The sequence below is a fragment of the Clinocottus analis genome, unplaced genomic scaffold (assembly GCF_023055335.1).
Source record: "Clinocottus analis isolate CAN_PGR_092001 unplaced genomic scaffold, fCliAna1.0.p SCAF_16, whole genome shotgun sequence".
In the NCBI taxonomy this organism is placed as follows: Eukaryota; Metazoa; Chordata; class Actinopteri; order Perciformes; family Cottidae; genus Clinocottus; species Clinocottus analis.
The window spans coordinates 7,064,935-7,091,347 of record NW_027175887.1 but is presented as its reverse complement, the minus strand read 5'-3'; the positions used below and the strand labels follow the sequence as shown (position 1 = coordinate 7,091,347).

At 43.9% G+C, this 26,413-nt stretch overlaps 4 protein-coding genes across 9 annotated transcripts; 2 read left to right on the top strand and 2 right to left on the bottom strand.

The window, feature by feature from the left end:
• Window positions 1-85: 85 nt before the first annotated feature.
• On the top strand, window positions 86-9,211 carry atxn7l3a (ataxin 7 like 3a). 5 transcript variants are annotated; one of them, XM_068578587.1, is made up of 15 exons: window positions 86-191; window positions 859-963; window positions 2,148-2,190; window positions 2,382-2,453; window positions 2,558-2,690; window positions 2,788-2,959; window positions 3,054-3,151; window positions 3,254-3,276; window positions 3,390-3,435; window positions 3,818-3,855; window positions 3,970-4,038; window positions 4,163-4,206; window positions 4,772-4,843; window positions 5,763-5,899; window positions 5,983-9,211. In XM_068578587.1, the coding sequence occupies exons 2-15, from the start codon at window positions 956-958 to the stop codon at window positions 6,192-6,194; spliced, it is 1,167 nt and encodes a 388-aa protein (XP_068434688.1). In that variant the 5' UTR covers window positions 86-191; window positions 859-955; the 3' UTR covers window positions 6,195-9,211. The 5 variants fall into 5 exon arrangements, with proteins under 5 accessions (XP_068434688.1, XP_068434686.1, XP_068434689.1 ...); XM_068578585.1 differs by having other exon boundaries at window positions 2,354-2,453; XM_068578588.1 differs by having other exon boundaries at window positions 87-122.
• A 40-nt stretch (window positions 9,212-9,251) lies between these two features.
• Window positions 9,252-12,750, bottom strand: tmub2 (transmembrane and ubiquitin-like domain containing 2). The gene is made up of 3 exons (XM_068577825.1): window positions 12,655-12,750; window positions 10,870-11,495; window positions 9,252-10,489 (listed from the first exon to the last, which is right to left on the bottom strand). The coding sequence occupies exons 2-3, from the start codon at window positions 11,478-11,480 to the stop codon at window positions 10,096-10,098; spliced, it is 1,005 nt and encodes a 334-aa protein (XP_068433926.1). The 5' UTR covers window positions 11,481-11,495; window positions 12,655-12,750; the 3' UTR covers window positions 9,252-10,095.
• Window positions 12,751-13,534: 784 nt separating this feature from the next.
• On the bottom strand, window positions 13,535-17,463 carry asb16 (ankyrin repeat and SOCS box containing 16). Of its 2 annotated transcripts, XM_068578831.1 has the most exons (7): window positions 17,289-17,463; window positions 16,796-17,154; window positions 16,453-16,720; window positions 15,406-15,814; window positions 15,202-15,285; window positions 14,379-14,489; window positions 13,535-14,282 (listed from the first exon to the last, which is right to left on the bottom strand). In XM_068578831.1, the coding sequence occupies exons 2-7, from the start codon at window positions 17,136-17,138 to the stop codon at window positions 14,097-14,099; spliced, it is 1,401 nt and encodes a 466-aa protein (XP_068434932.1). In that variant the 5' UTR covers window positions 17,139-17,154; window positions 17,289-17,463; the 3' UTR covers window positions 13,535-14,096. The 2 variants fall into 2 exon arrangements, with proteins under 2 accessions (XP_068434932.1, XP_068434931.1); XM_068578830.1 differs by having other exon boundaries at window positions 16,796-17,463.
• A 707-nt stretch (window positions 17,464-18,170) lies between these two features.
• hrob (homologous recombination factor with OB-fold) lies at window positions 18,171-25,323 on the top strand. Its single transcript, XM_068577806.1, has 10 exons — window positions 18,171-18,463; window positions 18,612-18,662; window positions 18,841-19,782; window positions 19,996-20,079; window positions 20,388-20,522; window positions 21,708-21,816; window positions 22,852-22,937; window positions 23,049-23,171; window positions 23,312-23,528; window positions 24,795-25,323. Exons 1-10 carry the CDS (start codon window positions 18,383-18,385, stop codon window positions 24,848-24,850), a joined length of 1,884 nt encoding a protein of 627 aa, XP_068433907.1. The 5' UTR covers window positions 18,171-18,382; the 3' UTR covers window positions 24,851-25,323.
• Window positions 25,324-26,413: the final 1,090 nt, after the last annotated feature.

Genomic DNA, 26,413 nt, shown 5'->3' with positions numbered 1-26,413 from the left:
AACGTCTTAAATCGACGGTAAACGGCCCCGAGCGCGCAGTGAAACCGGAAGTCCTATTATTGTACCTTCAAAATAAAATCAAGACGGCCGTGTGACGTCTCCAAGCAACCACAGCTTCACAGGTCTTGGCTAAATATATGTAACTGTGTCGGGATGGAAAAAAATGTGACATTTCACCGCTATTACGAAATGCAAGTACTATACTGTGCTTAAGTAATCTTTTAAGGTGTATTTACTTAACTCAAATCCTTCCATTTAATGTTACGTTAGGCAAAACCTCAAAAGGAAATCGGTACTTATATTCCTTTACAATTATCCGACAGCTCGAGTGACTTATACGATTAAGAATAATACAACATATGATCAATTAATATAGTTACCTAAAACCATAATGCGAAGTTGTTAAAATTGGTATCACCTCCACCAGCTGTCACAATAAAATGCTGCTCGTGTGTTAATGCTCCAGTAATAATATGTACCTTTCATAAAGCTTATGAGGGCGACAGTTATGCCCAAAGAGAAGTTTTTCTTCAGCATATTTAGCTATTTACACGTTGTACTCAAGTAAAATATTCACTTATTTATAATACATAGTATTTCTACATAGTGGTATTTACCTAACTATGAGACAATTATACGACTACTACCACTACTTCCTCCAGCGCTGGTCATGGTTTTGCTCGACATTTGACAGCTCGTCCTCGGTCACGGGGCTTTTATTGTGAAGGTTAAAACAGGAAGTCGGATCTTTGGTTTTCCACCGTTGGCCTCCTCGGTGTTAAGCGGGTTTGCAGCGTTAATTTAACGTGCGACAACACATATTAACCGGAGGTTTCTCTCTCAACGGCGACATAAAAGATGGATGTAGCTGAAGAGCGGGCTTCTTATTAACGCACGCTGTCCGCGGACCCACGGTGATGTCGCTCTCCTCAGGGAAACAGGCTGAGCTTTCGGCATGACAAGGTAAGAGGAAACACACAACACCACGGACGTTACATTGTATCCGAGTACCGTGCCCTTCACCTGCGTACGAGCTCGTTGAGCTGTAGCAAACGTTTCCACTTCAAAGTAACGTCGGTGGCCGTTGAGCGGTGTTCAGTTTGCTCCCCGCTGACCTTAAACCGACCCGCGTTTATAACGTTATGTTGTCTTTATGTTCCCTCTGACGTCATCCAGCCATTGACGGTGTGTGATGTTTAAAATGTAGCTTTTTGTCTCGGTGTCTACGGTGAACATAAAGACGCGTCTTTCCGCCGTTTACGACCGTTATTACGTCGGTATTGAGATGGGACTCAATACTGTGTCGGAGTCCGTTTGCACTGTTTTCATTGACAAATGTAGCTTCTCATGAATGTAACCAACAGTAGTGACACGTGACGTAGTAGCCAACGTTAAAGAGGGTATTTCTGTACACTCGTCCTGGATGTCTAGTGCCTCATTTTAAATTGGCTTTTTTTTATGGGGTAGATGTTTCCTGCACTGTTTATTACAGTAAATGCATAATAGTTTAAGGCCCAACATGCTACACACGAATAGCTAGTATACTATATTGCAGTATAGAATATAATAGCGTATCATTTACTGTATACTAGATTATATTTTATATTTCTGCCATGTATTGTGCTACATTACGAAATGCCACTTCATGTTGCATCCTTTATCCCACCGTATAATTTGTAAAGATAGAATACTATATTCCTATATTTGTCTCGCAGTGGGGAGATTTGCAGGATTACAGCAACATACGGGTAAAGTGCACACAATAGACACTTGGTAAAATGATAAAACAAGCAATATAAATAAACAGTAAATAATTCACAATCACAATATTATATATACAGACAATATTGTCATTATGGATTCTTTACTGTTTTTTAACTTTAGTTTTAATATATAATACTGTTTTATTACTCAATACACTGATAACATTTATATTATAATTTTGTAATAATACAGACAAACAGTAAGTATCATTGCTTTATCACATTATAAACGGTATTGTTCTCATTTAGACCGTGCACTCTGCTGCTATTTAACTATTTAACTGCTATTTGTAGTTGTGTAGTTTATATTTTAACTTTAGTTGTTTATCTGTACTTTTTCCTGGCCGTGTGCTGAAATGACAGGAATGTTTCTTTCTTCAACAGAATGAAGACATATGTGCAGCAAGTATCCACATCTCTTTCAAAAGTAAGTATTTTAGCACCAGTTTGATTCCGAAACTAGACCCTTGATGAGATATTTGAGTTGTCTCTTTCCCTCTAAACTGTCACTTCTTGACCACGCTGACCACCTCATGACTGTACACTTGTTTTTTTTGTGTTTTTGTTAAAAAAATTAAAAAAATCAACAGATCAGCATCTCATTACCTTGCTATCAAGATTTCCCATACAGATTTTCAAATGAAAATGGAGGATATGCCCCTGTCAGGCCCAGACAACACCAGGCTGGAGGTTAGTGAAAACAAATGTAAAATGAATGTAACTTTTAACTGTCTTTTATCTCCTTTTAATGTGGTATCCCAGTTTTAATTTGGTTTTAAATTGTCTTATTATAGGCATTGGTCCATGACATCTACTCTGAGCTGGTGGAAGATGCCTGTTTGGGCCTGTGTTTCGAGGTTCACCGTGCTGTGAAACAGGGCTGTTTCTTCTTGGATGAAACTGACCAAGAGAGCATGAAAGAGTTTGGTTAGTGTCATGTCTTGAAGTTTCTACTGGCCCATTTGTCTTTTTTATTCTTCTTTTGTGTTCCTTACAATATGTTTGTCTTTCACTACACTTCCAGAAATAGTGGATCAGCCAGGCGTGGACATATTTGGCCAGGTGTACAATCAGTGGAAAAACAAAGAGTGCGAGTGCCCAAACTGCAAAAGATTGATAGCAGCGTCCCGCTTCGCTCCACACTTGGAGAAATGTCTCGGCATGGGCCGCAACAGTAGTCGCATCGCCAACCGCAGGTCAGTCAGTAAAGGTCGTTCAGGACTGATTGTTGTATTAATACAAAATGGGTTGGATCAGATTGTTTGAATGTTGTTTTTGACGTTTTAACAGGTTAGCCAGCAATAATAATATGAGCAAATCAGAGAGTGATCAGGAGGATAACGATGACCTCAATGATAACGACTGGTCGTATGGGGCAGAGAAAAAGGGTGAGCTTTTAAAAATGGTTTAACTTTAATGTGTTAAGTTTAATGTGAATAACCTTATGTTACTTCCACATAATATTACAACTTTTTGTGTCCACGCTGCAGCCAAGAAGAGAAAGTCAGATAAGGTACTTTTGCATTTGTTTCCTCCATTGCGGACGATATTAGTCATTTATATACACATTCATTCATTGTCTATAATCATGAGGTTAATCTAATATGGATTGTTTTCTTTGTGCAGAATCAAAATTCCCCGAGAAGATCCAAATCTCTAAAACATAAAAATGGTAAGTCTTATCTGGTTTTTAGCTTCTTGTGGATTGGTGAAGTGTTGGTTTATGCACCTTTTCTGAATGTGGTTTTAAATATTCAAAGCTGGACCTGGATCTGGTCTGTCTAGAAGTCTTGAAGCCCAAGCATCATTTTGCAGATTAGGATGCTCTATGCATGCAGTTTCCTCAGTCACAGGAATATGGACACCAGCTGTAGATAAGTTAAACAGGTAGAAGGTTCCCCGTTTTACAGCCAAAAAGAAACGAAGGCGGAGCAAACAATATCTGCTAGTTTAAAAATATATAACTTGATCGTGACTTGAAGTCCAATTTTGATTCCATTAGTGCGTGTGGTATAAATGAAGAAGATAAAAAGTTGTGTTTTCTTTTTTTCCAGGTGAGCTTGGAAGCAGCGTCGGTTCGGAGCCTTACAAGGTGACAAATCAAACTTCCCACATGTTGCCTGAAAGAACTCAAAGTGCTTCCATCTTGTATTGTTCATTGGTGCAAAGTATTGATAATGTTTGTTTATCTGTCTTTTTATTTCAGTACAACTATAATACTGGCATCAGTTATGAAACTTTAGGCCCGGATGAAGTCAGATCCCTTTTAACAACGGTGCGTAGCCGACATGGACGCACCCACATCTTTCACAGTCTTGTATCTCTGCCTCTTATTTTAACTGCTTGCTTGTTATTGATGAAACAGATGTTGATCATTGAAGTTGTGTTTGTTTTTCCAGCAATGCGGGGTGATCTCTGAGCACACCAAGAAGATGTGTACCAGGTAAGTACTGTGTAATACACTGGCACATACACAAAATAATGCAGTGCTGATTTCTGGGCTAAATCTGGACCGTTCAAGGTATGGTGACACCTGGCTTAATGTTGGCGTCGCCAAATAGTTTTAATGCAAATTATTAGGTCGGTGTCTTCATGTCCATTTTATGTCTTCGTGTTCGACCTTGCTGTGAAACTTTGTCTCAAAAACTAAATCACTCAGAGACTGAAGGTCATGGTTGCACTCGAGATCAGTTTAATTTGTGTATTCATGACACTTCCTATTTATTTTGGGACCATCTTAGGGGTACACAAGTGGCAACTCATTGCATTTCAATGTTTTTCTCCCCAAAATAAAACACCAAAGATTCAGATCAAGATATATATGTATATATTTTAAAGACCACAGAGGACCCTGTCAGTGACCAACCTCAAACATTAAGCCTTTTAACACTTCATGGCTGCGCTGCCTCATCTGATTGGTCCTCCCTGTCTGTGGCTGTATGTGAGCAGGCAGCGGTGATGCATGAAGCTGTGTCAGGGATGTATAATGCCACCTTGTGTACCACCAGGTCTCAGCGATGTCCCCAGCACACAGACGAACAGAGGAGGGCCGTCAGGGCGTTCCTCCTGGGGCCGTCCGCGTGAGTGCCCTCCACAAGTGTACTTATGTTTGAATTTGTGACCCTCACAGTGCCAGTGTTTGCTGATACAAACTGGATAGGGTTTCAGTGGAGGAGCACTTGTGTCAATCAGCATGTGACACATGATTCACCAAACTCTGGTGGTACCTGCATTATTTTATCCCGTCCGTACATGTCACTTTCATTGACAAACCCCACATCATATTTTAAGCTTTGTGAACTACACGTATGAGTATACAACAAACTAATATTTTCACATCCAAACACACATTAAAATCTGCTGCCATGTGTGTCTGCAACAACCACTGCTGTATTGTGTGATTTAATGAATGCAACACTCAATTGTCTGACTCCCAGTCCAGACACTAATGGGCGATAAGGAATCGTAAAACACGCTTTCATTCAAACTGCCAAAAAAATTTCATACAATAAAAATGAAAGCAACGTCCGAGTGGTGGCAATGTACTCCGCTGTGTGTGCACTGGTAGTTCAGTTGACGGCTAGCCTCTACCGGCTGGCAGCGGGTTAAGAGTAGCGAGTGAGGAGTCACTGCCACTGTCCCTCATTGTCAGTGTGAGACGGGCAACAAAAGGTGTTTTTAGAGTGTAAGTCAACCCTTGAGCGTGCAGCCATAAGTGAGCCCCCAAAATATTATGCAGTTGGCTGCAGCAGAATACAAGATTAGACTGGGACAGACGCAGAGGTGCACACTCGCCCATGGGTGCACTCTGACGTACTATTCTGTTGTGAATAAACCTGATAATTGATAAGTCACTGTAAAATTATTGACTCTGCGCTGAAGATATTCAAATAATCTTGACTACATTAAGTGTAACAATAATATTAGAAATGTGGTCAAGCTGAGTTTCCCCTCACCAGTCTAACCTGTCAGGGCCTCTGTCTGGTTTTCATGAAACAGGCCGTCCCTGCCTGATGCAGATGCTGTGGTGGAGAGCGACAGCTTTGACATTCCAGATGGACAGACCCTGATGAGCCGCCTGCAGTGGGAAGACTCTCCTGATATTTCACCCACGGACTCGGCCTCGTCTAAAGCGAGTAAGGAAGTAACATGCATTATACTGGAAGTCCTTTTAATAGAACGTACACAGCTGATTTATATATTTCTTTCCCTTTCGCAGGCACCAACCATTCAGATGCCAGGAGGCCCAAGAAAAAGAAGACAATGTCTCTCGGTTTGAACAGTGGAGGAGGAGGAGTTGGAGGAGTTGGGGGAGGAAGTCTGTCCGGAGGCAGCAGCAGCTCTCAGAGTAACATCAGCTTATCGACCAAAAAAAAGAGGCCCAAACTCTCAGCACCTTCTATTACCAGCATCTATGATGACTTAAACTAGCATGAGCCCTGTCAACCAGAGCAGCTCTATGCTCCTTTATTAAGCTCCTCCATACATACCTCCATTTACTGGCCTGGACATGATGGGAAGACACTTGATTTAGTAGTTCTATTTATTCAGCATTGACAAGGACATTTCATGAACCCTTCTGTAGTATGAACATAATGTTTAAAATAAATGTGGCTTGTTGGTAAAAGTCCACCGTAAAGCAGACTTAACCAAGCTTTACCTATACTTACTATCTAAACGAATGGAAAGCCTCCAGCCATGAATCGTAAAGCCTGTCTTTATTCCATACATGGAATAAAGACGCCTACATATTGTCCAGGCAGGTATTTAAATGTACGCTGTTCCACTATATGGTGAAAAGTATGTGGACACATGAACTTTACACCCATATGTAACAGTTGAACAGGTTGAGGTCAGGGCTTAAGATCTTTCACAGCCAAACGTTGTGCCCGCAAAATCAGATGAAATGTGCTTGCGAGCATTAATTTGAACCAAACAGCCACAGGGGTGTCGGTGTACTTTTGGCTTTTCAGACTTACCAATTGAAATGGAGGTGCACAATATGAGAGGAATAACATTCCTAGGGTGTGGTTTTATTTTCTAAAAGGAGGGAAAAGAAAGGGCATTTTGACATGAAATAGCAGGAAAAGCACAGGTGTAATTCATACTATAACGGGCTGCATGTCATTTAGCTTTCCTGACTCCAGGGTCTTTACAATGTACACACACGCTCACTGACCAGGTTCACATACCTTATTGCACCCTGTGCTTTTCCTGCAAGGGCAAGTCAAAATGTCTACTGTAAAATAGTAACTAGGCCCATTAGGAATCTTTTTTTTTAAGAATGCCCCAACACATCTAAATCCCCGATGGCCTCTTTTTCTTTGACTACAAATTTAAAGTTTAAGTCCTTTGTATTAGCTATGGTCAGTCAGAAGAGGTTTTAGATGAGTCTGAAATCTTCAGGTGTCCTTGTTGCCGGTCATGTGACCTGGCCTTCCACCGTGTTCATTTAACTCGGTTTTGAGGAAACGTGTCGGCTTTAACAGCTTTTAATTCAGCACTTGACACAAGTATACAGGAGTAAACATCAGTGGCTTTGTAATTCTAGCATTGTATTGCACAGTTGTGTGAGTGCGTCTGTGTGCTGATTTACATTCAGTGAGACTGTCAATTATTTGCGTAGTGTGTGTAGTTATGGTGTGAGTGCGTGTGTAATCATATATTTTTCATAAAACTATGCATCCTAGAATGTGACGGTATGTGTGCCATTTAAAATATTTCACTTTTTGGTTGTTGACATCAACAATCTATTTAAGTTTTTACTGTGTGTGTGTGTGTGTGTGTGTGTGTGTATATGAATTGTGTGTAAATGCAGATTTTGATATTTGATGAGCCAGTCGGCTTGGGGCACATGTACAGTACGTGTATGTATGATGCGTGAGATGGAAACGTAATCATGAATCCAACATAACTTTCTTTCCTCGGTACAAAACTTGTCTTGTGTGTTTTCACCTCCTTTCTGCTTTGGATCAGCGCTGCAGACCTGCTCGTCATTCACGATCACGAGTGATGCGTCTGTACGCCTGTATATTGTTTTATGTAGAGGACATATATGTACATGCTTTTGGGGTCAGATGCACTATTTCACTAATCTGTTACTCACAACTTCTCACAGTTGATGTCTTAGTGAAGCTTTTTTAAATGATTTTCTTCTTTTTAAACCCAAATACTTTCCAGTGTTGGATATTATTCTGGAGCCGAGTACAAGGATGACGTATTTTGTTTTAATACATAAGAACGTCGTCGCTGTAAAACTTAGGGACTGTATGAAAATTATTTGGGAGGGGGGGGGGGGTTGAAGAATCAAGAAAATCAGGCGGGTTAAGTTGCCGGTGTACGTCAATAAGGCTCGTTGGACGATGGAATAGCACTGGAGCAACAACCAACACCACTTTTTCCAGAATTTCAGTCATTTTCTGAAAGTCTGACGATCGCACTCACGCCTTGCTGTGATTTGGTCCGCTGTGCGCAGGTGGGAGGACCTGAAGTTCTGTCTTGCCTCCCTCAAGCACCTCTTTTTAAATAATTATTTGAACTCTTTCTGTCACTTGTTATGAAAGAGGTCAACATTATCAGACCGTGTTGCACTCGGTCTGAAAATGTTCGCCGCTGTCTCCATGATCACCATATTCCGGTGTCTTTGCATCTCGCACCTCTCTACAATGTCTTCTCAGTCCTTCACGACCTTCGAGTGTCTCAGCGTGTGGTTTAAACCTGTCCCTTTTGAGCATAACCAACCTTTAGGTTTGTTTATCCTATATTTTATTCTTTTCTTGTGCGACTTATTGTAAAAAAAAAAAGTGCCATGGGTACATTGCGTTCATTGACTTTAATTGGTTCTCAAAACTGATAAGCTAGTTTAGAACATTTGTGACGTTTTTGTGTTTTTAACATTTTATTTCTGGATATTGGGGGAAGGTGTCCCTTTATTAATCTAAGTCAAGGGGAGGGTTCAAAGAAAAAAAATAATAGCCAAGGAAATACAAGATTCAACCTCCCTCCCCACCCAAATCATTTCCATACAGTCCCTAAAGTCGAGCACAATCAGTTGTTTCTCTCAAATGTAATGAACGTGACAATCTGTCAAATCCTGATTGAGTTTGACAGTTAACGCTCACATTTTTCTGTGGCGACTTTGACCGTGCCCTTTTAAATCTTTTCCAGTAAAGTCTTGTGATGTGCACTAACGATAAACAAACCGTTATTGAGATACTTTGGTAGATGTGACGTAGATTCTTTAACCACTTTTGGTGGCTGAAGCTAACAGCTGATGTTCTCTTGTGGCTCTGTGTATTTGTGTGCCGTACGAGTGCAATAACAAAGAATGCGATGTTGTGAGTTTCCAATATGTGTATGTTCATGCACAAACCTGTGCATGTGTGAATTCTTTTTCACTGCCATGCATACTGGTGTTTGTATATAAATAAACACAAACCTGACCTAAAGACTCTCCTTCTTGAAACCACAAACAGATCCTGAAACAGCTTTGGTTTGAAATGCTTTAATTTGAGACATCACTGAAGCCAGAGCAGTCCAGCATAATCAGGAGGGTTTTAATGTCCCCCTCCAAATCCTTTAAGTGCCAGATGCAGGTTCATCTGATTCATTCTATCGTTTTATTTACAGAAAATACACAAATGTATTTACAATATATTCTCAAATTGTCTATTTTCATGTCTAGTGATTATTTAAATTAGCCTATTTCTACATAGCAATAGTTTTTGAGCAACAAAACTATTGGAGATTTCCAGCCTGGTAACAAGGCCGCTGTACAGTCCACATTTGCTTACATGGAGCTTGACTCATTCATATAACACAAAATAATGGTACTTAAACACACAGCACAACAGTGAGTGGTTCCAAAATAGTTCAGACTCTGGCATCTAAAGAGTTAATTATACTTTTCTTTTTCTAATTTTTTTTACATAGTGGCCTAAAAAACAGACAGACAAGAAAACATGAATCTTTCGCAACAATAAAAGAGCGGACAAGAATAAAGCTGAGTGTTTAAACATGGTGTGAACCACTAAGTCGTTTGGACAGGAGCTAAAGTAAAGTTCAATTGCAGCTGAACTTTACGCACTGCGGATTATTATTAATTGAACGTATACTGTACAATCACGCATCTTGTTTTATCTTATTACATGCACAGACGGGCTCACCCAGCCTCTCATCCAATCAACTGTGGCATCTGCACCGAGGCCCGTTCTGATAGGTCCATTCTCGCTGGGCGGCGCCCACTGCAGCAGTTATTTATGTTACCTCACAACATTTCGATTTTTAAGTGTGTGCATGTGTGTGGGCATGTCTGCGCCCTCCCGCTGCCTTTTCAGCGGCTGTGCATTCCAAATATCAGAAAGCTGAAGAACACAGTGACTCCCACGAGGGAGATGGTCGCAGGCGCGGTGAAGAACTGCCTGTAGTTGATGCGAAAGTACCACACTACAGCCAGTATCACCACAAACACGGGCACCACCAGGCTGCTGGTGCTAATGGCCACACCAGCGGCCCTGAATCCTCCAGATACCCCGGAGCCGACTCCTACTCCGGCCCCGGACTGAGCCCCTTCCTCGGGTGTGGTCTCGTGCAGGACCTGGGAGATGTGGCAGTGGATCACGCTGTTGTGTGTGATGTTCAGGGAGAGGAGCGTCTTCTTGGAATCCTGCAGCAAGTGGCCTTGGTAGATGAGTTTGATTTGATGCTCCCGACCTGAGAAGTATTTACTGGAGAACAAGAGAGACGAGAAAGACGAGTCGGTGAAATGCATATTAATGGAGATTACGCTCATTTAGCAGTGAGAAACAGCTAGCCAGGCGAAAGGTCACACAAATTGGTAGGCAGGCTTTGTTACCTAAGCTCAGCAACCTTTAAGCTCACTTAACTAAAACATAATGTCCTGTTAAGTTAAAAGTTAAAATGTATGAATGTTGAGCGGTTATGTGCGTGACTATTTCTTGGACTTCCTGGAGTAACAGTGACTCAAGACCAAAGAAATAGTCTCGCACATGACCTCTCGTAAAACCACAAGGTGTCGTTTTTACACTTTGACCTTGTGTGTTAATTAGCGGTCCTTATGCTTATACTAAGTTTGGGGTGGTTTTACCTTTTCAGTACTCCCACTGTATCCTGTGGTTCAACAACCGCTACCTCCTCTGTGTCATTTAAATACTTCAGACGGACAGAGATGGAAGTGACAGTGTTGGTGGTGGGGGAGATTATGCTGGACAACACAGGAATATGCTTGAGAATCTTTTCATCTTCCTCCTCCAGTTCCTCCTCCTCCTCCTCATCGTCCTCATCTTCATCCTCATCATCTGAAGTATGCAGTCTTCCAGCCTGTGGTGGCTTGCTCTGTATGTCCAGCAGGAGATCAGTCCTAACAGCCTCAGCTGCCTCGTCCGGTCCCTCCCCCTCCCCTCTCTCACTCGATGGCTCGCTGTCATCCGGCTTGTTCTCCTGAGAAGGTGGGGGAGTCTGCTGTTCCGGGTTGTCGGCGTTAGGAGATCCTCCGCTGTAGCTGTCGTGGCCTCCGAGTCCGATCAGAGAGGCGTGAGCTCCCACGGTGAGGATGGTGCCCAGTATGTGGTCTCCCCGGTCGGCCACATGGGTTGAGAGCCAAGCGAAGACGAGAGCGAGGACCAGGAGCAACACACCGCCTGCTGCCGTCACCTCCCCCTCCATCCCATCCAGCATGGTCAGTGCACACACTGCCATCTCTGTCCTCCAAACCTGGAGACCGGACACAACACACATGTATTCATGTATCGCTGAATCACAAATGTGGTTCTAGAGAACAATTAGACACAATGTAATCACATCTTATCCAGCACATACCAAACTTTCTTATGATGGAAATATCTCAAAAATGTATTTGATGGGAATATAATCTAGTTTTACACATCAATACCTATATGTGACTCTACCTGTATTTGACCATTGTGGCCAATAGTGTTAATCAATGAGTAGAATTGTGTGATAATAATATTGGATTTAAAGGACTTTTGCATGCTAAGTGTAACAAAATACTTTGATTTGCCAAAAACAAGACATTCCCCATTTGCTTATCTGTTTCTATGAAACAGTTTCTCAATGTAAATGTCTTACATCATGCTATTATATTAAGGCTGCAACTAATTACTAAAAAAAGGCCTATTTTGTCCAACCAACAGGACATCCATTGTACCAACATGTGAGACAAATGACCACAAACCTAAACCATCAAAGTCTCAAAGATCCCTCTAACCTTGCAGCTCAGTTGTGTTCTGAGTGAACTGAACGCCTGCACATACACACAAAGCTCCTGTAAACCAGACGCCCATTGCTCTGGTTCATTCGCATACAGGCAGCACGTATAGCTCGAGCTTCATAACATAGTAGTACACACACACACACACACACACACACACACACACACACACGCACACGCACACACACACACACACACACGCGCGTCCTCATCACGAGCAGGTGTGTAACCCCTTGATGAGGCACTTCCGTGTGTTTGAAGTAGTTCAGGTTGAGAGATACTCGTCGTGAAGCAGTTAGCATGTCAACAGCTGTGAAGAAGTGTTTAAACACCCAGCTGGGCAAAGACGTGTCAGCGGGGATTTCTGAAGAAGTTCGTCATGAGAATCGACATTTTGACCACGCGACGTGCCGTCACGTCACCTAATCCCTTGTGCTGCTCACCTGTACTGCTGTGCTTTAAGTTGTTAGCTTGCGAGCTAACTTAGCTCGCAAGCTAGCCTGCCTTGCTAGCTTAAAAACAAAAAAACGACCTTCGGCTGTTTGTGGCTCTCGGTTTGGTTTTCTTCACGATAGTTTTCAAACTGGACGCAGATGTCGCGCGGGCGTCTGCGCGTATTGAGTCGATAAGAGACGGTCTTACCTGCCAGCTGAACGATTCAGAGCATGTTTGAAGACGAGGCGCAATGCTAGTTAGCAGCTGCTCCTGAAAAACCACATAATAAACACAGAGGCGAGGAGACGGCGTGACGTCATCGCCGGGCAGCGGGGAGCGCTTGTTTTGGTGTCGGTGCACGCCTGTTGCGCCTCCTTCACACGACAATACCATACGTATGAAATAATATTAACAGTGTGGGAGCACGCTAGTCTTTTCTTTTCATGCCACTTGATAATTCTACTTCACAGCACATGTTATTATAGTAGTTTCATACCATTACACATGATCACATGGTATTACAGTAGTTATTACTCCACTATATATCACATCATAGTTTTTACTCCGCTCGATTTCTTTGATAGCTTCAGTTAATTAACATTTGTTTATATATATGTTGATATTATTGTGGTATTGTTTGGACTAAACAAAGCTTGTGATGGTGTCACTTTGGGTAATTGTGATGCCACACCAATTTTTACAAAACCACACAATTGATTAATAGATACATAATCATTAGTTGCTGTCAGACACAAAATAGAAACAATATTTGCTTCACCACCACACAATCTGAAACTAAAAACTAAAATCTTGTTTTTACATAAATACACAAATAATAATCTACTGATATAACAGCAACAGGTTAAAAAAGGACACATTTTTCATTATGAGTACTTTTGTCACTTGAGTGCATTTTAAACAGTGTCTGAGTGAATATTCACATTGTTTGAGAAGGTTAGAGAAGCAATATCACCAAGTACAAATATTGAACCCTTTAAGCAAGCAGATATACCCTGCCAGCGGTATATTATTAAATTGTTATTAATGTGTCAGCAGCATTTTAATGTTCTGGCTATTCAAGGTCCAACTCATTTTATTGAATTTAATTATTCTATACATTCTTAAATGATTGTTTTTGTATTTAAATATCTGGTATGGAACAAGTGATCATTGCTCTGAAATAAATACAGTGCATCAAAAAGGACTATGTTTCCGTTCATATTGAGGTAGCATACATTGCACTAATGTCTTCATGTGGATTCTGGACAGTTTTTAAGCCAAAAATAACATGCATATTACAACCGTGATATTTTTTACCACTGTTGATTTTAGTAGCAGAGGTGTAGTAGTACTTGTATGCATAGTTATCACAAGGTATTCCATTTCTATAGATCCTATAATTTAAAGAAGCTATGCATAGTTTCCATACGATAATTTGTTTCTTATGCAAGCACGTTGTTGCTGAAATTAGAATTAAAACAACACGATCAACCAACCGAAACAATATGAATCTGTTTAAAGTAAATAAATCACAATCCAACAGGAGCTAAAGTTGTATTCATTCATATTGTCTTACAGGAGCTCTGAAATGATTTCAAGTAATAGGTTAATGTGTTTCCAGATTGTTCAACGTGCTCCACAATGTGATGTCACAGGAGAGTCCCGTCATTACTCAGGAGGAGGTAATCCCTCAAGGAGCTGGGAATGTCCAGTTCACTGACTGCTGGGAAACATCGACCTCCGAGGCGCTGGCGTATGGCACATCGACTGAGATGCTGCAGAGAGCGAGGCTGAGCGCTCCGCTGAAGCACCAAGTCGAAGAAAGGCCGGCGCTCCTGAGGCATTGGAGGGACAAGTGGAAACACTATTGATCAGGGCCGTATTGATGAGGTAAGCAAGACGAGAAGCGGTGACCGGAGAACAAGGCTCACCTCGTATACCTCCGTGGACAGAGAGTTCACCCACTCACAGGGAGGGAGGGATGAGTATGAGTTCAGCATCACCTCCAGAGTGGCAGGAGAGAGGACACACTGCTTCAACATCTGGAGACAGGATAGACAAAATCTAGTCAAACGTTAAAAGAGGATGAATTTTAGGGGTTAACCTTTCTCTTCCTGGCTTGATATTAACAAAATTACAGTATTTTCAACACATTATCATTAAATTAATATGTTGGTCTAGTGTTTTGTAATATTAGACTCTTCACTTGAGATATTGACCTGAAATTTGGTGGAATATTAGACATTTTGCTTCGCATTTCCTGAACAGCAATGGAAACACTGCCTCCTCTTTCCCTGTTTGAACAGTTCTTTGTAATTAGAGCATTAACATAATACTTGATTTGATTGCAATTTGGTTTCCTGTTCCTTTTTTTCTTCTATTTTTACTTTATTTTCATTCTGTAGCTTTTGGCATATGTTTATATTTTGTATCAATTATTGGTGTGGAAATTGTCTCAGCTGTTGAGTGTTGCTCCTCTTTTGATTCGTTCTTTCAGCTGAAAGATGTTTTTATTTCACATTGTGAATTTGATGCCCTGGAATGTATCGATGAACTCCATGCTGACAGTGTGCAGGTCTTTGTGTCACGTGTCATGGTTGAGGTTAGGGCTTATCGTTTATGTTATGTTGCAGGAATTCAACCATTTCTTGTATCACTTACTCTCTCTCACCTGTCGACCAGGAGTGCATTAGAAAACAACTGATTTTACTTGATATATCAGCATATCACATTCTCTGTGTGCTTGTTTTTAACCTTCGGTGAAACAGGCTTCGCTCCGTGGTTCAGAAGTGAGCGTGCTATAGCTTCCGGCTGCTGTCCAGGGTAATCTTCAACCACCTTGAAGAACAAGCAGAAGCGTTAATCCCTTTGCATGAGCTGAAATCAATCGGCTTCTAGACTTCACATCTTTGCTGTTTCACGTGACAAAGCAACCCAACCCCCCTGCCTGAGCTCTACCTGTATAAGACAGTCCATTGGTGTGTATCCTGCACAGTTGGCCACATCTGCCTTGGCTCCGTGCTGCAGGAGGACGTCCACAATCCGGGGGGAGCAGTTGGCGCAGGCATTGTGCAGAGGGGTGTGCTGCTTCCGGCCTGCAGTTCTGGGGTCAGCTCCCGCGCCCAGCAGCTTCTGAATCACACGCAGGTAGCGGCCGGCCTCGGCGGGCCTCTCCGCTGCGGAGCAGGCGGCGTTCAGAGCGGTCTCTCCCTCTTGGTTGGTGGCCAACACGTCTGCTCCGTGACTGAGGAAGAGAGCCACGTGCTCCTCCAGGCCTCGCCGGGCGGCCACATGCAGAGGCGTGAGCCTCGACTCCTTCATCCTCACGTTGACTTCCGCACCTCCGTCGATCAGCAACTTCGCACACCTGGAACGAAGCACACGTCTGCATCTGCGAAGACATCCAGTCTCTTCACTCTGATTATAACTCACTTTTTTTTCAAGGTTCTCTTAAGGTTTTCTTGAATTTGACTCTTTTGGGGGGTCTTAAGACTTGTGTTACACAGTACATTTTACTCAAATTGAAAAGGCATTTACTCTAATTTAGGTCCCAGTCTAAATAGAGTAAAATCTACCCTTGCCTCAGAGTTAATAATTCAGTATTTTTAACTCTATTCAGTGTTCATATTTAACTCTACGTGATGATACGATACTAGAATTGGATTCAGCTTTATGTAGAATTATATTCTAGAACTCTTTATAGAACTAGACTCAATTCTATATAGAATTGGAACTTAATAAGGAACCATAGTGGGCGTGGTCACGCTGTTTTACTCTAATAGATTTTATTTTGAATATTTGCTCCTATACTCTACTGGCTACTGCCAGTAATATGCTCCATTATGATGACATATTACTCCATTAGAGGAAAATAATAGTAACTCCTTAAAAAAATAAGAAGATTAACATGCAACTCGAATTGAGTTTCCCAGATGACCCCAATAAAGATTACTGGTTACCCATATCTAGCACACGTGGTTTGTTGCCAGCTCCTCCATCACTCACTGGAATGACTGGACGGAGCTGCAGAGGTGAAGAGGAGCGCTGCCGTCTGCAGCCAGCGCTTCAGGGTCTGCTCCATGAGAGAGCAGCAGCTGCACACACGCGTCGTGGCCGCCCATACAGGCGTCATGGAGGGCTGCGTGTCCTCCAGGGTCAGCGTTCACCTCGGCCCCGCGAAACAGCAGCTCCTCCACACACCCTGTGTGTCCTCTGCCGGCCGCCAGGCGTAGCGCTGACGTCTGCTTCACCTTGGAGCTCAGCGTCCACATGCCTGCTGACAAGAGGAGAGGCTGGCAGGAGAGGGTCACGTGTCATGTGAAGGTCACAAGACGTCTGGAGCTCGTACCCATCTCCGGAGCCCACAGCATCTCCTCCTGCACCGTCTCCATCAGGGCGTCGACCATGGCGGGGTCCTTCAGCACCGCGTACACTCCCTTCATGTCCCCACACATGAAGGTGTTGTGCACGGCCGTGTCTCTGCAACGGACCTGGGGCGGAGGAGCCCGGACCTGTTGGAGCCGCTGCTGCTGCTGCCTGGGGGGAGGCCTGGGGGCCCGGGGCAGCGGGTCCCGGGTCATGGCTCTCCTGTGGGCCAGCGCTCGCCGAGCATCCTCCCAGTCCTGCATCTCCTGCTCCAGTCTCAGGGAGCGTAGTGAAGTGGAGGTGAACGGAAACGTATCCTTTGACATGGTGCCTTAAAGTTAACTTTGGACAAGTTGTGTCAATACATTTCAAGCCATTTCATACACACATTAAACTGTGCAAAGCAGCAGGGTCTTTGCTTGGAGCACTGGGCAGTAACCGTTCAGAGAAAATGTCAGCCCACAGTTTCTACTCACCCTTCACTGGAACTGGTGCGAACTACAAGCGTCCAAGCAGAGGTCAAGGGCTGTAAATAATTTGGTGATATTTCATGAATCAGTCTAGTTTCCCCTGTGATGTTGAATATCACAATATAAAATGAAACGTTCCTTTATGAACACGATCACACGCGTGTTACTGAACAACGTCAGCAAGTTATAAATATCTGAATGCAAGCTGATACTTGTATTACCACAAATGACCACCAGGTGGAAGCATTGATCCGATGTTTATGTCCACCATTAACATTCAGTTCACCGAAGATCCAAGAAATGTCAAGATAGGTAGACCCAACTTGTCACAGTTTTACAGTTTAAAAGTTAACATTTGTAAACGTCTCTCAGTAATTTTCCTGTTGCAGTTGTGACCTTTACAATTAGCTCACTTATGTTTTTGGAAAAGTAATGAATGAACATTCCTGAACATTTTCGAAAATTCAGTCCTTCTGATTGGATCTTCAGGAGAGAAAAAATGTCATTCTCTGTTGAACAATATCTGCAGAGATTGGAGTTGCAACAATTTCAGAAAAAAAGAACACGTCCTGCTTATTTTAACATTGAGTCAAGTACATGAGCCATGTGGATTCTGCAGGTACACTTGCTGGTAGCTGCAGTGGTACAGGAACGGAAATGTTGACATGTATTATTAGTGTCATGGATGTGCTGGGTGTATGGACACATCGGGAATTGATTGCATTTTATGTTTTGATTTTGGTTTGTGAGAATACCCATACAGCTTCAACAGTGGGTCGTTGTCTGCCTCCCCTCTCATGTTTCGTTCTTGAAGCTTTAGCATGCATTGGTAATATGTATTCAGTCCTCTAAGTCGCAAACGCAAAAAACGAATACTTGGATTGCGAGGAAAACGGGGAGTAAACCATCTTGCTTCGCTTCAACAATCTTTGTAAAAACGTATCGACGTCATCACGCTGTGTTTGAACGGGGCGGCGCGGCACCGAGAAGGAGCAGAAGTTTTTAACTAGTTAGCTCGCTGCCTAGCAGCGTTCGTGTGTGACATTAAAGGCACGTGAACGAAACAACAAGTCATGTTTATACTTCACTTCAGCCATTGAATGGCGTTTGATGTCTCGGTAACTTTGGTTTGCAGACTGATCAACTCCGGCTTTTCATCGAGATTTCTCCTGACCGCGATGGCAAGTGAACCAATCAAAACAATTTGAGCTACCAGAGCTACTGTCTGCGCCCAATATGTTTAATAATGCACACAGGTGATGAATGACGTGTTTATTGTGTGTCATCTGGTATAACAAAAAAAGTGTGCGTCATTATCTGTTGTTACAGACCTGCAAACTAAACGGCCTGTTCAGCATTGGCGAGGACTTTGATGACGAGGTGAATGACAGCAGGAAGTCACACCTGATCCTACTTAAGAGTCAGTGAGGACTGTCCACAGGATGACCTTTCTCCTATCCCCCCTCTCTCACACTCTGTGTGTGTGTGTGTGTGTGTGTGTGTGTGTGTGTGTGTGTGTGTGTGTGTGTGTGTGTGTGTGTGTGTGTGTGTTTCCCAGGACCTGCTCGGGGCAGACTGGGCTGTCCGCTCATCGTCTGGACCGGCCGTCGTGGCCGCTGCCGTGTCGTCCTGCTCGCTGCGGGCTTCCTCCGTCTCCCTCAGAGGGCCGGAGACAAACCGCCTTCAGCCCGCTGGACCGAAAGCTGCAGCCTTGTGTGATGACGTCACATCAACGGGCAGCACGCACATCGCTGCTGGACAAACTGCTCTGGGTCTGAGACGGCCCTCCTCCTCCTCTTCCTCTACTCAGCCAATTCCTCCCACACTCGCTGCCTCTCGGCCTAATTTGGCCTCGCAACAGAGTCATGGCGTCGCACAGGGGCCGCCAAAGCCCCCCGCGGCTCAGGACGATTTTGATGATTGGGATGTTGACATGGCGGACCTGGATGAGTGCGACCGCCAGATGGCACTTCCTCCTGCTCCTTCAGTCCCTCCTGCATCTTCATCCGTAACGCTGCGTGCCCCGACGCGCGGGGTGGTTCAGACGCACCCTAACCGGCCCCTGAGAGACTTTAGCGGCGGTTCTGGCTCATTTGGTCATAAACCACCTCCTCAGATCTCCTCCACTCCTCTTCTGCCATCCCCAAGTCCCTGCCCTGCTTTCTCGTCAGCCCCTCCACAGAGTCCCGGCGTGTTCCCGGGCCTCATCGCGTCTTCTCCTAACCCCAGCCCCATTTCCAGGACACTAGCCAGGCCCCAGAGGCATTGGGCCACTCCAGGACCCTCCCCTCGGGACCACGTCCTCTTTGAGACCGTCTCCCCGACGCCCTCTTCCACCCCGTCTTTGAGTCCTCATCCTCTTCACACACCAGTCTACACCAACCGCCTGGTCCAGTTGGTCTCAGCCTCTAATAAGCTCCCTAAGAAGAGGCCTCGGTCTGAGCCTCACCGGGCCAGGACCAGGCGCTTCCCCGGCCCCGCTGGATTCCTGCCTCAGCAGGTTTAGTCCCGCACCCTCCGAAAGTCCTGTTGCAGAGTGTTAACACTGGAGCGGCCACGTCACTCATGATCTCACATTGTCAGAAATAACGCTGCAGCTGTGTAGTTTTTGTCACCTAAACTCTAATCAAAAAACTGTCAAGGAAATCTATCGGTTATGCGTTTGTTTTTCCACCACATGCTGCGTAATAATTTGATTTTTTTTCCCTCTCAGCCGCAGGGTCAGAACCTGGACGACATTGTGGTCTCTGTCCCGCAGACTCCTGCTCACGGGGTTGTGGCCCGGTCGTCCAGTCAGGTAACAGAAGCCCAGCGGAGGATTTCATGATCATTTTGTAAATTGTTCGGGTGCTCTGGGCGGATAGAGCAATAAGTGATAATTTTCTGCTGAAAGATGCATTTTTATCTTTATACGGATGTTGAACCTTCAAAACTGGAAATTTAACTGTTTCACGCTGCAGTGTGAAATACATTTTCACACAATCTGGCTGCAGTGGAGCTAAGTGACCACATGAAGAGAGGATGAATGGTGAAAACACAAATTCAGGCGTGTGCGCAGTAACTACGTTTTTGTGAGTGTACAAACCGTTTTGACTCAATTTACAGGGATCCAGCTCACAGACTGACGAAGACGAGTTTGGCGGCGGTGGCTGGGCAGCGATGAAGGCCGAAATGGGATTGGATGAGAGGAACCCCTCGTGCTTCCTGCACTCATACAGCGTTGTCATGGTGCTCCGAAAGGTGACGGCCTATTGCTGCAGATCTATAGTTGTTCACTTAAACATACACAACAACGAAGGCGTCGACCTCAAACTCTTATATCAGTCAAGTTCAAGCATTCGTGATCAGTGCATTTATATTTAGGTCAGGCCGTTGCTCAAATATTTATCCTCTGTAATAACGGCGTGTCGCTGCTGGAGGTCTATTGGCATAATCAGGACAAATGGAGGAGCTGTACCAGAGGTGTTTTGTAATTACAAACAGCAAGATCACCATCAATCACGCTAATGGGGACTCCGCTGTTATTCTGCTCGCTCCGTGCGACGAGTCCCGAGGAATAACTCTCTCCAGTATTCAGCCGTTGCGAATACTGGTCGTGGCCGTTGACACACAGTCGCTGGCTGAGCAACATTCAGGTGAAGCCGTTCACGTGAACCTCGGCTTCCCAAAATATCCGTTGGCACGAATACACAAATGAACACACAGCTTCTCCCCACTTTTGTTGACTGAACAGGAGCATGTTAAATCTAATGCAGCGGAGCGAGCGGATGAACAATGAGTGTTCATCAGATTAATATTCTTATACCATGTTCGTAATCTGAAGGTTTCATTTTAGACTGATCGTTTGTTTTAAACACTAAAGCAATACTGCTTCTTACTGCCACCAGATGGCACCACACATGTTGTTTTCTTCTCCAATTGAAGTACTTTAAATAATCATCTCAACTCGTGTAAAAATGTTTATTTAGAGAAATATTCAAACTTGGATACATGCCTCAAGACGCGACCTTCGCATAGAAACATTAAGTTGTTATCGGTACATTTTAAAACCACAATTTGTGTTCTTTTGTGTGATTTGATTTTTATCTGTTATTTTGTGTTCTGCGTTTGAGTATTATTTTTTGAATGATCAAGTTTATAAAATGTCAAAAAATAGTAACACATTTTAATCTCCCAGAGCCAGAAACTGATGTATTGGGACGGCTTGTTTTATCTGACCAACGGTGTAATATAGAGTTCACTATCACAAAATAAAAGCTTCACATAGTTGAGTTTTCCATTGAGAAATCACTTTAAAGATACATTGATTACTCAACCATTACTGCTCTGAAAATGTTCCCACGCCACAGTGATGTGGGTGGAAGTGGATCTAAAGTAATTCATATCCTGTGTTATTTGACTGTCTGCTGTTCCTCGTCACTGTAGGCAGCACTGAAACAGCTGACAAAGAACAAAGTGCCCAACATGGCCGTGCTCCTGAAGAGCATCCTCCACACGCACGCCGATGCCAAGGCTGTATTTAAAGACCCGACAGGTAGTGGACACACACACACATAGTGATTTACTCAAGACATGCGTATCAATTTGCAATGCAAGGTGCGCACTACGGAGCTGAAATACAAGGTGAAGGGATGGCGACTAGAAAGAGAGGGAGTTGGTTCCTGTGAGCTCGCTGAGATCTCGCCTGACTGAGCGCCGCATGGTACGAGAGTAGAGTTCAGCCACAGTAACACACCTAATTACATACAAATGTGTGTAGTACACACTCATCTGTAATGCCCGTTCCTTCTTTCGCCTCTTTAACTTCTCCTCCCCCGTCTTAAGCCTTTGCCCTTTTTGTCTAATCCTCCTCTTAAGCCGCGCCGGCTGCCATGTCCCTCTAGAGAGCGGCCACACGAGGTGCGCTGATTGCGAACGCTCGGGAATGGATGATGTACTCAACGCGGGACTTAAGTGCTGATTAGTGATTCAATTGTAGTAGATTGGCATCAGCACTGGACGGTTTAAAGTGCTTGTGACACCACGAGGGAGCGTTCTGTCAGTAATGGGCCTCCCACCTGCTGACAGGTTCACCTCCAGCAGGCGGTGCGGAAGTATTCAGTATGTACTCGTACGAAAGACGAGTACATACTGAGCCCCTTCTGCCGTCAGCTGTGGACATTATTCCCTCTTTTGGGATATTTTTTAATGTAAAAGATAGATAGGAAAAATATTGCATGATTAATTGATTATGAAAATGGTTGTTATTGCAGCAACACGCTCAGGTTGCATCAATTTGTCATCCTTTTTTTGTGATCGTGACGATGTTATAGGTACATTGAAGTGGCTTAGACCTGCATTTTTTTCAAGTTGTACTCTCTTAATAAAGAGCTTTTTTCTTAAATCTTGAATATTTAGAGGTTCAACAGATCTATATTTTATAGTTTTATGTTTCTCCCCCCATAACCTATATTATGAGCGATGTACAATATGTGTACAGTACCGACCTACCTGCAGGAAATCCCTGTTTTTTAATGTTTCTCTCGTTAATTTCTCTCATTGTTGTGTGAATAATACCTTCGGACTGCAGGAGAGATCCAGGGCACGGTGCATCGGTGTCTCCTGGAGGAGCGAGTGGAGGAGTTGAAGGTCGGGTCTGTGCTCCTGCTTAAACAAGTGAGACTCCATTGCTTCCATTTCATTAAACTTTAACGACGGTAACTGCGGCGGAGTGTTTTAGCTTCACCCCGCGGTTACACAGCTCTTCATGGCTCTCTCTGTGAACAGGTGGGAGTGTTTTCCCCCTCCCATCGTAACCACTACCTGAACGTGACTCCCAACAACCTGCTGAGGATCTACGCCCCCGATGGAGTCGGCCTGTCCTCCACTCGGCTGCCCCCGCTCATCTTGGTGAGCGCCGCGACCGTCGGCTGGAAATGAGAACAGCGCAGTCCGACAAATATGAAGGCTGTCATCCAGAATAGTCTGCCAAGCTGTCAGCTGGCCCCTTCAAAGCTATTTTTTTTATTCTCCTTTCTTTTTCTGTCCAGGAGCCCATGTCCCGAGCTAGTCCCGCCCCCGCCGTCCTCCAGGAGACCGTGTCGCGGATGCAGCTGGTGTTCGACGAGGAGGATGACGAGGGTCAAGAGGGGGCGCAATGCTCAGAGGGAGGCGAACACCTTAAAGCCCCACGAGACGCCGGCTCCAGCAGAGGCCCCCGGGAGCCTGCGTGGAGCTCAGCACCACTGGACTCGGGCTGGGACGCAGGTGCGGCCTCGAATGTGTGGGAACGCATGGGATGAGAGAGCGACATCAATTCTGGGCACATCCTGAGGTCGCCGAGTGGCGGACTCCAATAAGACCCTGTCCTGCTGACTAAAGCAGCGACAGCGTGGCGACGCTTTGCGGCGTTTGACCTGCCGACCCGAACCCAGTCGAGCTGCAGCGAAACAAAGAGGCTGCTGATTGCGTTGTTCTGCACCAGAGCTGCAACTAACCGATGTTTGCAGCTTGATTACGCAGCTTTTTATTTTATTTTTTTTGTCTTTTTATTATTCAGTCAGTAAAACGCAAACAAACAGAGCCGGCGTTTGTGTTTTTAAAACGACATCATGAGTCAGATCAGCCGCCAACGCATAACTATTCATCTAATTATTATACAAAACACGGAGATAAGTCCAAATGTGAAATGGCTCCGGAGACTTTAATATCTTTCCGTCAGTTAGAGGCAAATATTTCAGCCACTTTCACTAAATAGATGATCAACTTCCCCTGAGGATGAATCCTAATGACTTTGATCCTTCAACAAAGCAGAAATTATATTAAGAAGTATCAGTAGAAAATATGAAAAGACTTTGTAGATATCGAGCAGCATCCATTATCTTGTTACAGCAGCAAGAAAACGGATAACAAAACTAACATTTTGAATCAAATAAAATCCCAACAGAAGTTAAAGAAATGTCCTCCTGTCCACATGCCGAGGGTCTGTGAGCTGGACACTGGTACCGAGCTCCCGTTGGGTAGTGTGTGAATCCACAGATGAGTAAAAGTCCCGTATAAAACCAGAGGGTATTGTAAGGTCTCCATTTCTGCTTGCAAAGTCTAACGATAGCGAAAATATATCACTTTGTTTTCCATCCGTCCTTCATAAACTACAGCTAAGAAGTGTGTGGACCGAGCTGCGACTGTTGAATCAGTGTGATTGTTGCTGATCACTTGAAAAAGAGACGTGATTGATTGTTCAGATAAACCTTTTTTTGTTCTCGACACAAACCGGCATTAAACTGTCAACAGGTCTACTGGTTAAAGCTCAAAGATCATTTCTACATCTGCACCGTCTGCTGTCCAAAAAAATCCCCCAAAGGGTCTTTTACACAGCTGTCAGGTTCACATATTCACGAGTTTACATTTCAACGCTTCTCCCGGGCAGGAAATGATTCCTCCAATTTCTGTTCGTAGGAATTGTAGTGAATGTGATGTCAGACGACGCATTATCTTGTGTTCTTATTGATCTGCGTCTTGTCTGTTGTGCAGATGATGACCTGGATGAACTGCTGGGAGAGTTACCCGAGGAATCCTACAGCCTCTGATGTTGCATCAGCAAACCCTCCGTGCGGACCGTCTCCACTGACTGGGGCTTCTTCTCAGTAAAGACGTTCTCCTCTTCGTTTTCCTGACGTCACCTCGTTTCACATCCGTCGTCAGACCGCTGAAGAACTCGTGAAAACGCGTCTTCAGCCGTGTTCATAAGCGCCACAGAGAGTCTTCTCCAGTTAACTTCATTTGTTTCCCCGTGTCATTCCTGTGCATCCCCGACGATCGATGCGTTAGGAGAAGCCCACTCTCAAAGTCATTGATGACAAAAGCGTTGAAAACTAGCTGTGTTTGCTTTCACCTTCACAAAGAAAATAATTAGTCTGCGTGTTGGGGACGCAGCCCCCTCACTTTACTGTCCTTGTTATCTGTTGGTGCACTTTACTTCAGCAGCCTTGAAATAAACAACTAATCTACACCGCATTGATTTGCTAATCATGCAAAAATAAAAGCGAGGTGAAGCTTCTTAGTTGCTGTTTTTGTTCTTGTCCTCCATTTTTTTCAGTTCCGTGTTTCAGAGTGCAGTAGATCCATCGCTTAGGGCTGGGAGGTCTCAGACTCCCATGTGGTCTACTTGACCCATTATAGCCTCTGTACAATGGCTTTGTGGTGAAAGTGCTGATTTCAGCTCAAATGTGATGCTGTTTTTATCCATATGGGCTGAACAGCCTCGTCGCTCTCCCACTGCTTCAACAACTGGGTGAACTTTATGTCAGGGCAACTAGTCTATCACCATTAACTCGACATGGTTGAACACCCTTAACTGGCTTTATTTCTCACTCCCCTAGTAGTGATATCCATCATTTCCGACTGATGTGGTTAATTGTTCACGCTTTGTAGTCTCTACATTTCTCTTGTGGTGCTCAAAGTGCTGGTAAATAACATGAAAACAGTTCAGCAGCAGCACGTCTTTCCAAAAGCGTGATCCAGGTTGTGAATAATCACACTGAACAGTTTCCTGTGACGCTCCTTTACGCTGCAGATTAATGGAAAGAGCTGATGGGGTGTTGAGTGGTTTATCCAGAGGAACCAGGGCACTGTTTAACGAAGGGTACATGTCATTTTTCAAGCAGGGCAAACCTGCATTGCATTGGATACAATATCGGCATCTAGGTTTGTTTGATTTTGTCATTTGGGGAGAGCGTTTTGTTTGGCTGTTTACATCTGTAGAGCGTGAGCAGGGCCAATATAGTTCGTATTTATGTATTGATTTAAACTCCCTCTAATGCAAGCTTAAAATCTGATCTATAACCTCTCATCCACTGATTGATTTTAGTGAACTTCAAGATAGAAAACATGTGTCTAACTACTGACACTGCACAGGATGGATCAGTGGCTCCTCAATGCATCTTGGGGCTCATGAACCTTTGTGCATCCTGACGGTTTGGTGCTTGTGAACCCTAAAATCTCGGCAAGGCAAGTTTATTTGTACAGCACGTTTCAGCAACAAGACGATTCAAAGTGCTTCACATAAAACCATTAAAAGCAGATTTAAAAACATTAAAACAGTCAAGAAAAAAATGAAAAGCAGATATAAAAACAATTAAGAAAACATTAAA

Bases quoted from the DNA above. Each gene is read 5' to 3' on its own strand.
- atxn7l3a (XM_068578585.1), top strand. From the start codon at position 2,159: ATGTGCAGCAAGTATCCACATCTCTTTCAAAA. The intron at 3,277-3,389 runs GTACTTTTGCAT...TTCTTTGTGCAG, and splicing joins AGAAGAGAAAGTCAGATAAG to AATCAAAATTCCCCGAGAAG. The intron at 3,436-3,817 runs GTAAGTCTTATC...CTTTTTTTCCAG, and splicing joins ATCTCTAAAACATAAAAATG to GTGAGCTTGGAAGCAGCGTC.
- tmub2 (XM_068577825.1), bottom strand. From the start codon at position 11,480: ATGGCAGTGTGTGCACTGACCATGCTGGATGGGATGGAGGGGGAGGTG. The intron at 10,490-10,869 runs GTAAAACCACCC...CTTGTTCTCCAG, and splicing joins ACAGTGGGAGTACTGAAAAG to TAAATACTTCTCAGGTCGGG.
- asb16 (XM_068578830.1), bottom strand. From the start codon at position 17,138: ATGTCAAAGGATACGTTTCCGTTCACCTCCACTTCACTACGCTCCCTG. The intron at 16,721-16,795 runs GTACGAGCTCCA...TCTTGTCAGCAG, and splicing joins GCTGTGGGCTCCGGAGATGG to GCATGTGGACGCTGAGCTCC. The intron at 14,283-14,378 runs GTGAGCCTTGTT...CCAATGCCTCAG, and splicing joins TGTCCACGGAGGTATACGAG to GAGCGCCGGCCTTTCTTCGA.
- hrob (XM_068577806.1), top strand. From the start codon at position 18,383: ATGGCGTTTGATGTCTCGGTAACTTTGGTTTGCAGACTGATCAACTCC. The intron at 18,464-18,611 runs GCAAGTGAACCA...CTGTTGTTACAG, and splicing joins GATTTCTCCTGACCGCGATG to ACCTGCAAACTAAACGGCCT. The intron at 21,817-22,851 runs GTAGTGGACACA...TTCGGACTGCAG, and splicing joins TGTATTTAAAGACCCGACAG to GAGAGATCCAGGGCACGGTG.